Here is an 11,507-nt window from a genome sequence, read left to right on the forward strand (position 1 = left end):
CCCAGGGACCAAGATAGAATACACTGCAAGAGCGAGGAACTAATCAGGCAATAGGCCCGAACCCTGAAGCGCAGCATTTATACGCGGACTTAACTGTAACATGCAGCAAATTTGCGAGGCCAAATTAAATAAGAAGAAACAAGCAGAAGGATCAAATTACAACAAAACAATAACGAAAGGGACTAAGGGCGAAATAACCCATTTTATGAAAACGCGAGGATCCCCCTGGAGCGGGTCGGGTCACGAGCGGGTCATGAGGGCTAAAACGGCGCCGTTTAATATCCTTTACTAAAAGCAAATTTTTTTAAAAAAGTTCATTTCTTCAGTGTTTTTTTTTAAAAAAACTTCAGAAAAAACGTTTTCTCTTGAACCCCCTCCCCCTTTTGGCCTAGGGTTCCACCGCCCACCGTGCCGCCTCCACGGCCGGTGACCGGAGATGCGCGAAGTGGGCTTTTCAGTCCTCTCCTTTCGGCTTCTCTGAAGGCTTGGCCTTCTCCACCACGCATTCGAGAGGGGAAAGAAAGGAAAAGAAGTCTCTCCCTGCACGTTCGACTCCGACGACGGCTAAGATGGACACCGATGCCGACCTTCGAAGCGAACAGGTACCCCTTTTTGATTTTTTTTGTTTAAAAAAAACAGTATAACAGATAACGAAAATAAAATAAAATATAAACAATAAAAATAAAGAACAATTAAAGAAGGGACACAAAAACAGAAAATGAACTGGAATCAACCTTTTCAATTTTTCTTTTTTTGATCTGTTTTTCATTCGGTTCCCCCCCTTTTTTTGATACAGATTTTGGTGGCTTTTATAGCCAAAAGATAATCCTAAAAATCTATTCTATTTCCTATTTTATTTTTATCATTTCTGTCCAATATTGCTACTGTTGTTGTTGTTGTTGTTCTCCTTTCTTTGCTTTGTTTGCAGGTACTGGTGAAGTCAACGGGTGTTGGAAGGATAACCCGGGCCATTTTGGTGCAAAACCGATGGTGTCCGTCATGCTTCGGGCGTCGAGTGCGCTGCAAAGGCTCGGGGGACGTACGGTGCACTGGGGCTGTTTGGTTGTGGGTTGAATTGGGCTAGGGTTTTGCTATTTTGAGTTGTAATTGGGGCTTAGTGTATCTGTTTTGCTAGTATGGGTCCGGGCAAAATGGGTTTGTACATTACCTTAAGTGAAATTAACTACGATTAAGTTCCTTTTTTGGAATAAGAAACAATAAAAATATATGAAAATTTAGAAATAAAAATATTAATGAATTATTATATATTTTATCTTCTATCTAAAACCATCCAAAACAATATAAAATAATATTATAGTAATAAGATTAAAATAAAAAATATTTTAAAATCAATCTTTACTTTTCCCACACAATATAATTATATTCAATACTTATATTTTTTAATATAAATTCAACACTTAATTTTTTAATTTCTCAAACATACCATTAATCACTAACTTTCCTCAACTTCACTAAAACACCATATAGTATAAAAAAAATACTTTGGAACATGAAGTTGAACTATTTATTAAAACAAAATAAATTAAATGCACATATTGGTAGCTATTTCTAAATCATTTTTACAATAGTTGACGCAATAATCAACACAATGATTGTTAACGATTATAGTTTTTGTGATGCTTATGTAATTCAAGCCAAAAAATAAAAGTAAAAGTATGTATGCCGTGACACTTTTAAACTGAATTTTTGTGATGATGTCTTAATGTCACAAAACAGGCGGCAATAATTTTGTGCCTACAATACTTTTTGTTATGTTTAGAAAATGTCACAACAAAAATACTTTTAGTTACGCTACGTGTGTGACACTTTCTTGCTTTTTCGCTAAAAATGTAATGGAAGCTCAAAAGATTGTCATATAGAAATACTATATAAAGGGCCCTTGGTCCCTCTCTACACCAATCACTTAAAATCAAACATCAAAGTGAGCAAGCAGAGAAATCAAATGTGCATCAAAACATAAATCAAGTTTATAGCTTATTAAAATGACTCGTTTACTTGTAGATTGTCATATAGAAATACTATATAAAGGGCCCTTGGTCCCTCTCTACACCAATCACTTAAAATCAAACATCAAAGTGAGCAAGCAGAGAAATCAAATGTGCATCAAAACATAAATCAAGTTTCCATCCCAAGTATTAATATGTTTAGAATTGAATTTCTGCAAAACCTACAATAAGCTGTAATTCAAGTTCCAAGATTTAAGATTTTCTAACAAAGTAATTTGATGTGTTGACAATTTTGACTTGTATATAAGTAATGTGTTTAATTAATGTTTTCAATTAGACATAAAATAGAGGACATTGTATGTACAAAGAGAACTATATATAAGGTGGATTAAACCTTATCCATTGGCGAGAATTTAAAAAGAAAAATGGAAGAGTTCAAAATTATTTGGACTTGATGTTGATAAGATTTTATTTAAATGAGAATGCATGTTTGGGATATTTTAATTTGCTTTCTCAAGGCTAACCTATTCCATAATTTCCAAATGAGATGAAGTGCTTTGGACCCTATTTAGGCTGTTGATATTGCACATTGTGTTTACTTTTTGGAGAGTTTTGCTTGGATATTTTGTCACTCTTTACTTTGGCATATTTTTAGAGTTATTTGATTTGTGAGGTGAGAATTCTGGGAGAATGAATGTAAGAAGTGGGGACAATTTTGAACTTACAATTATCTATTGGTGTGAGGGTAAAGTGAGTTTAAATTAATAGTTGTACTAAGTTAAATTTTTGAGTGAATTCATTCTTTGAACTAAGCTTCAAGTAAAATTATTAGATCCGAATTGTGTTAACAAATATCGTGTTTTGATCCTCTTTCCTTGTTTATTTTGTACTACTATCTTGTTCTATTCTTTATTATAACAACTAATTCAACAAACGTATTGTAACAAAAACTAACCGTTACCTTCTTCATCTATAATTTATTCCATCTTTTTTACCGAGATATATTTTTCATTCAAAATAAACGTCATTAAAAGACAAAAATTTGCCAAATAAACTATACATACTGGAGATCAACAATGCAACAAAACAGGGAAATCATACATTTATGCCCTATTTGGTTACTAGTATAGTAACATGAGGAAAAAAATATTTATTATGTATGTAATAAGCAAAAAATTTCCTTTCTCTTTGCTAAAAATTAAGTAAAGGAAGCGGCTAAATATTACCAATCGAATTACTTTCTTGTTAATTAGGGGAGAAATCAGAAAATTTTTTTAGGGGGATGAAATTAAATTGTAATTTTTACGATAGAAAAAATGCAAATTTACCATTTTAATAGACTATATTTTATAATTTTTAAAAAGATTAAATCAATTTTTTATATTTCAAGGGGAATAAATTGTAATTTTACCTTAACTAATTTAAAATTTAAAAATTTTTAAAGGAGCCATACGAAAACAAATTCGTTTTAGGGAGGCGGGGGCCCCTACCAACCCTCTAGTTTTGCTACTATTGTTAACCCATATACTAAAACATTCGTAAAAAAAAAAACAATACTTCTTTCTCAAATATTTGAACTAAGCATGGAGGGTACTCAAGAAACAACCAATTGAAAACGTCTAATAATGATGGAACTGAAGATAAAGAAGAAAAACGATTGAAGTTATTTTCACAACATAAGTTTTGGGAAATATTGGTACATGATTGGAACCATTTTTTAATGATTAGATGGAAACAACTCAATATGTTGACATATATATCAAGCGGCATTTAACTTTAAAAAACACAATAAGAAAAATGCTTCTCCTGGTTTTGCACTGAATGATTGATTGATTTGAGAAACAAATATAAACCCCAAAATTTCTACATATATGGACAAAATTAAGTGATGGATTCTTCTAATTACGTCAACAATATATAATTTAAAATAGAAAAAGTTGCTATATACATAGATATAAACATACCTTGGCCTACTAACAAAATCAAACGGAAAAGTCAAGATAAAGTAAACACTAAACAATAATATTTTTGATTCAATTTGCAACAGCTACGTGTAAAATGAATTATGAATTCATTGGTTTTGACCCCATAGTCTTTGATAAAGATCTCATTTGATGTTTCCATTATTTTAGTTCGTCAACAATGAATAATTCAAAAACATAATGCCTGGGTTTCTTGGAAGCTGGGAGTGATGGGTTTTTGCTCAACGTGGTAGGTTTTCAAGCTGGAAATATTAGTATCAATCAAAACTTCATTTCCATCTTTGTAATTGATGGTCGTAAAATGTTTTAAGAAATTAAATTTGTATATGTTCTCATCACTGAACCAGAAGGGAATTTTCATGATATCATGGTTTAGATGCTACTGACTCTTATGGGACCAATGCTGATGAATCCTTGAATCAGAGGTTGTTAAACCTAACTAGGTCGGATTGCTTTGTTGAATGAGTAAAAATGAACCAAAAAAATTAGAAATGAAAAAATACTGGGTGCATATCAACCGTTCATCATTCATATTTAGAGCCAGAATAAATATATAACCTACGAAAATACTATAACATTAATGAGAATTAATTTCCTTTGATATGGAAAGTGATGCATGATTGACTTAGCAAATACGCACTTAAAATCTTGAATAAATGGCTGCCAAGACGACAATAAGAAGCGGGTCAATTGTGTTTGGCCGATGGCCAAGCCCTAGTGCAACTCCTTTTGACTTTGAGACCACCTAAACCCGCGGTTTCATTTTCCCTACAATATTCTCCCATGTCAATATATATTAAAAAGATAAATCCTGTATATTTATTTGAATTAAACAACTATATGTTGGGTGAATTGTCTTTTCCACCCTTGAATTTTCTTGGGAAATTTTCTTAAACTTGTTAATGTTTTGATAAAGAAAAGAAGAGAGACAGAAAAATCCATTGTAGTTTTTTGCTTTTCTCCTGTTTTGTGTTGGCGAGTAAATAAAGATAGCTGGCCATATTTAAATGAATGAAAGAAAGTGCATGCATGCTTTAGTTCCATGGAGTCTCCGACATCTATAAACAAAACTTGTAATTTGAAAGATAGAAACATTGATTATTATACCAAAAAGATTCAGCTTTTGCCTTTAGATTTTGTTGCCAACAAAGGAAGGTAATGCAAGGCAACCCAAATCCCATTTTTACAAGGATCAAAAGACATCAAATCAAATAATGCGCCATCAAACACCTACCATATTCAATAAGGGGAAAAGCTATATATATAGTATTTAAATGCTTTAATAATGTTCACCATGAACATTGTGGCCAGCATCTTATCTCTCTTCTACGTAATCTGTCTTATTTAACTAAGTGGAAGTAACTGTTTCGGAAATCAATAATCGTTTTAGATATAAGCGTGAGCAATAAATGATTACTTTGTTTTTTATTTGGGTGATACTACTGAGTATTTACATTAACTTTCAATTAATTTCGAAGTTAAGAGTTGAGTTAATTTTGGAGAAGGAAAATACCCTCTCCCGTTACTCGAACCTAAGATTTTATTTCATTGAGCTACTAATCATTTGGCTCAACAATTATTTTTATTTTATTTCATTTATTGTTATTATAACTAAACAGATGCCTTAAATCAAGGAGTGGAAGAACTTATGGGATTGCCTTAAAAAGTGAAAACAAAAATATAATACCAACCTTTATAACCATTTATGCCTAACATGTGCATTCAAAGCTCTTCCAATGTTTTAATTTGCAGGCTGGGAGATAGTAATAAAAGAATGCAGCCATTGTCAGGTATCCAATTTGCTAGAGCCTAGGAGGTCAAGGCCAAAACGTCTAAGCACCTTAACTTTACTACTGTGCTTTTTTCATGGATACCTAGGAGGGGGATTTTATAGCAGATATAGGAATTCAATCCATGTGTTACAAAGAGGGGGGAAAAAGATGTACCTTTTTTTTTGCATTGTAATTAAGAAATATGCCATAAAGTTCTTCAGACAGTACTGATCCAGGGAGATCAGAAATATAATATAAAGATATTGAAGTTCGCAATTTATGACTGTAGTTCTCAAAGTGCAAAGCAAATGTGGACTAATCAATTGCATCTGATCACATTAATTTTAGAACTTAAAGTTGAAGAGAACCCAGAAGAGGAAAAGCTGAAGAAAAACAAATGTCAAAATCATAAAACAAAACAATAATCTCTGCATATGTTTATTAAGAAAGAGTTTCTGACATCAAATTAATTTTCCCTAATCGGTACTAATTTACACCGCCCATGTACAGTACTGTTCACCATAGGTAGAAGCTTGTGGCATGTTTTGTTGGCAAGGTTCAAATCCAGTGACTAGCTGAGGAAAGCCTAGAGAATATATGGGTCCCCAGCTGCTACTTTCAACGGAGCTACTCCCAGTAGTACTGCTGCCATCGACCGTGTTGTCCGTTCCATAAAACCCCTCCAACCAATTCATTATTTGTTGATTGTTGCTGTAGGTCAGCTCACGTAGCTCATCTGTGAAACCATCAAGCCCTTGGAACATATCATTAGGAACAGCGACTTCGTTGGTGTTAAAGTGGGTACCATTTGTCACTTGAGAACAAGTGCTGTTTATTGGACTAATGGAAGATGCAGGTGAAACCGTGTTGTTCATGGAATTCTCATATAGTTGATCTTGAGCGAAAGAAACATCAAGAGGGTACCGAGAAGAATTCATGGAATTGGGGATTGGAGTGCTTGTGCTTGATTGTGGGTGATGATCATCTGAGAATCTTCCTCCTAGTTTGATAAGCAAATTCTTGATGGATTCTTGGTCATTAGGAAGAGGAGGATCTTGATTTGTGGTGGTTGTAAAAGGTATGACTGGTAGTTGCTGTGGCCAGTATGGGGGTTGGCTCACCATTCCAGGAAGCATATAATCCCCACCTTCTCTCTTCATTTCTTGCTTAACGGTGAGCCAGCTAGCTCTCCGAGCTTGTTGCTCTTTTCGCTGCTTGCCCAGGAGTTTCTTTTTAAGCCTCGTGTTCCAGTAGTTCTTGATGTCATTGTCAGTTCTTCCAGGCAATTGTGCTGCAATTATAGACCATCTGCGCATTCAAAGAAAGCATATATGTAATTGAAGTTTTCAATTGCTCAAATTCCAAGAAAGGTCTTTAACCATATAAAGCTAATTACCTGCTACCAATGTTTATGTAAAGGCTGCAGATTATGTTATCTTCTTCCTCAGAGAACGCTCCATGCTTAATGTTGGGTCGAAGATAATTCAACCATCTGAGCCTACAACTCTTGCCACATCTCTTAAGCCCTGGAAACAAAGAGATCAATTTAGACTATATATATATATATATTTGGAAGGTTTAATATATAAAATTGAAGTTGAGCCATTGATTGCTAATTACTAACCTATCTTCTGAGGCAAGGCAATCCAGTTGCCACCGGTGCCGTTTTCCTCTATATAAGCCTTGAGTTTGGCATCTTCCTCCGGCGACCATGGACCTTTCTTCACGTTAGCTTTGTCACAGCAAGGAGCTCTCCCCATGTTTCTATGTGTTGATGAGACAAGTTTGAGAGTTAGCTACTCTTTTCTGCTCACTTGACAATAATAATGAGAGTGATTTTATATATACACACAATAAGAAGAGGGAGACTGTGATGGCAGAGGAAAGCTGACTTAGAGGAGAAACAATGTACCCCAGGATTCAAAAAGGAGAAATTTTTTTTCTAAAAAATAATAAAGGTTGAAACTTTAAGCATAAAATATTGATGCAATAGAAAGTGCCAGAACAGAAGACCAGGATTTTTCTTATTGTCCTTCTACCTCCAGAATCTAAGATAATCTAAATTTATATTGCAACGTAGCGTTTATTTATGATTGGCTACCCATCTCCATAATTTGACCCTCTCTCCCCCATGGAATTATTGGTGGACCCTGCAAATTAAGATGATGATTAAATCAGATGGATTGAATTGTTCCTCAGCTATACGTACGTACTTGCCTTCCTCAGCCACTTCGTTGCTTCTTTTTTAAGCAACAACTAAAACACATCATGGTTTTTAGAAGAGATTTGGAAAAAGACCAATGCTTGCCTTAATATTAATTAGATTGAGGATAATTTCACCTCCTTTTTTCCAAACTTTAGTCGAGCTTTTTCTTCTCAGTTTATTATCTTGAGAGGAAAAGCTTTGAATTTTTTTAAAAATATTTGAGGTTGATAGCAAGTGAATTACAGTTATTAATAACAACTTCTAGCTTATGATTTTATCATGAGATGACACCATTATTAACAACTTTAATTTTAATGATCAAGCTTAATTACTACTGTGCTTAGTGGTTTATTGTTTCATTTAAAAAATTCATATGGTTTATTGGATGTGGTTTCTTTATTTTTAATAAGGTACATGCGTTTGACAAAAAGTTATATATTTTGGTACCCAAAGTAACAAGATTAACTTTTTACTGTTTAATTCGTGTTTTAAGACTGATTTGATGAAAGTTAATTGCTAATATTATTATATTTGAATTTTTCATGATTTTATAAAATAAGTTTTGTGTCAGTTGTGAATTCGTTCAATTTTGTGTTTAATTCCGATGGATGTGATTTAATTCAAGTTTTAGGGTTGATTTGATGAAAATTAATTGCTTTCTAAAATCCGAATCGAACACTAAAAAGTTAATATACTAAAACATACAACTTTATCAAATATAGGTACCAAATTGAAAAAAAAACACAAATAACACATTAAAAATAAGTGTTAAACTCAAATACCAAAATATATATGAAAATTATTTTATCATTTAAAAATTTCAATTCAATTTCCCTAGTTCCTTGTTTCTATTAATTTTCCACCTTTAGGGTTAGGTGTCAACGCCTTAACCCAAAAAACAAGAGAAGCCTGTCTGTAATCAGATTTTTGTTTAAAAGAGAAAAGAAGAAGAAGATTTCGTTGGTGTAAGAATATATGATTCGACCTCATAAATGTGGTTAGAAAGGTCAAATGGCCTAAGTTAATGTTAGAGATGAAAGGAGTAAAAAAGAAGTAATCTAGAAAAGTAGGCATATAGTCAAATATAATGTAGAATTTAAGGGATATTTCCGTTAGGTTAGGTGACCCAATTAAGAGGAAAATTACCATGATCTTGAATTCACCATATTTTCTTGTTAATTTTCAGTGCTGAATAAAAGAGGCCTAGTTATATTAAATGCAAAATAGATAGCTCGTAAAAGATGGCTGACTTGACCAAAGAGAGAATTGAAGTCAAACTATAGCAATCATAATTGTATAAAACTGAACAATTCTCCTCATTGGTCTTTGAATAATTGCGCTAAGCTCACAAGGGGGTTGAATATAATCGTCTTGCTTGCATGGCGTTGCCTAAAAAGGCTTGACATTTTGGAAAAAGAAAAAGGTGAAAGTGAAAGATGACAACTCTTTCAACACGCAACCAAAGGGAAATACTTAATTTTTTTACTCTCATCCAATTAGTATTGAATCCGAAATGGGCATGCAGATTTTAAATAATGTTGTTATTTTTATAAATTCCTTTTTTAATTGGTGGTTTTATTAATTCAACCATTAATCCGGTTCTAAAAACCTTATTATTTTTCTCTTGGTTAGGTTTAATACAATATTTGGCATCTGAATTTGGCAAAGGTTATATCTTTTGGTACATACAAATAATAATATTAACTTTTTAGTATTTAATCCAAATTTTAGAGTTAATTTAATTAAATTTCATAATTTACTAATAATATTAATAATTAAATTTTATTAAATCAATTCTAAAATTTGAAAAGAAGAAATCACAACCATCAAATTGTATTTACCATATTAAACACAAAATTTAACAAATTCACAATTCACGTTACTAGCAAAATTATGAAAATTCAAACATAATAATATTTAAAAAAATAATTTTCATAAAATCAAGCTTTAAAACTTGAATTAAATACTAAAAAAATTTAACAATATTATTTTTAATATAAAAATATAATTTATTATTTGAGAGCGAATAATATATTAATGACATCTGCTTTTGTTTGGAAGAAGTATGTGTGTCGGTATCATTGATAGTCTCTTCAAAAATCTTAAGCTGTACAGCCCTAATCATCGAAGCTTTTTCTCCTCAAGGCATCTTTCTCTAACGATGCTTTTATCTTATGTTAATGGATATAATAATATGTATATCTAACCACATTGGCCAATGCCAATTTGACATGCTTTGAAAAGACAAAATTTTGAAAAAGGGGTCATAAATAGCAATGGGTGATTGGAAATTTGGGAAAAAGTGGGAGACTAGTGGTGGGGAAGACTAATTTGCTGTTCATATTTGATTAAATAAATAAATAAGGCCCACTTGACTCCATTAGGTAAATATATATGATGATGAGAAAATCATCTCATAATGATGCCATCATTATGGGTTTTACTCTACTTTTGTTCATTCATCCCTATCCCTTTTTCTTTTGGATAAATGGTGATTTTATTATTCAAAGACTACATTAGAACTTCCGAACACTCCTAGTATATTTTAAATTGTACATAATTGGAAATTAACTACATTAACTTTATCAATGTTTTTATCACTAATTCCTTTATTGAATTCAAGATATATATCTCACTCTCATTTCTCTGCTGCCCCTTAAATTGTCTTTTATTACCTTCTTCCTACTTGCTCCAAGCAAATCCTGCATAATCCAAGAATACATTTCCATGTGCCTTTTGAATATGAGCATTTAAAGAAAAGATGATTCTCACTGTTACATAACTTGCACTGCCCATCATTGATAATACCCATCTGAACAAGCTTGTCTTTTGTCCGAATTCTTCCCAAAATGACCATCCAGGTAACGACTACATGTTTTGGGATATGTAATGGTAACCAAATTAGTTCATGCCACAATACTTTGCACATTTTCTCTCTAACGTCATCCCAAATTTTACTTACTGAAGCCGTATTTGGATCAGAAAACATGCTTTGAAATTGAGTTAGTTCATCTCTCACCTTGAAAAGTGTAATACCCTACTCCCGACCCAATCGTTAGATCCGAGATGTGAGATGCCACATTCATTGTCGAAACAACTACAAACAATTAAATTCTAAAGCTTTTAAAACACATTATTTATTCAAATATAAGTTATAAGCGAGCTTATGAAAGCTTTCATGAAATTACGATATAAATACCATCTTTTAAAGTCTTACAACAACCAAGAAAGTACTTTCAAGCAAAAATCATTAATCAAATAATCTTAGAGCTTAAATTTTCATATTCTTCTTACATACACTTGTGAGCCTTATCTCTTTTCTTTTGCTCAAGTGTATCTCATTGTATTTGTGCTTCAATTTGTAAATAATTTTATCTTGTAAGGATTTTTTTTCTTTATTTGCTCATTTGTATCTCTTTGACAAGTTTTTGAAACTTAAGATTTGGAGTAGAAATCTTAAGGATTTGTAAGGTTAAACCTTGTCCTCAAATGTTGAACAAATTAGTGAATTTGGGAAAAATCCTTAGTGGTGGAAATCTAAGGTAGTAGAGTAGGCAATTGGAGATGAACCAGTCTAAAT

The 11,507-nt window shown here is 32.4% G+C and overlaps 1 protein-coding gene across 1 annotated transcript; it reads right to left on the reverse strand.

The window, feature by feature from the left end:
• Positions 1–6,212: 6,212 nt before the first annotated feature.
• Positions 6,213–7,481, reverse strand: LOC107913346 (transcription factor RAX3-like). Its single transcript, NM_001327080.1, is given in 3 exon segments — positions 6,213–7,029; positions 7,118–7,247; positions 7,346–7,481. Coding segments are annotated over 3 exon segments (1,083 nt in total).
• Between the last annotated feature and the right edge of the window lie 4,026 nt (positions 7,482–11,507).

Source organism: Gossypium hirsutum, chromosome D11, assembly GCF_007990345.1.
Source record: "Gossypium hirsutum isolate 1008001.06 chromosome D11, Gossypium_hirsutum_v2.1, whole genome shotgun sequence".
Taxonomy (NCBI): Eukaryota; Viridiplantae; Streptophyta; class Magnoliopsida; order Malvales; family Malvaceae; genus Gossypium; species Gossypium hirsutum.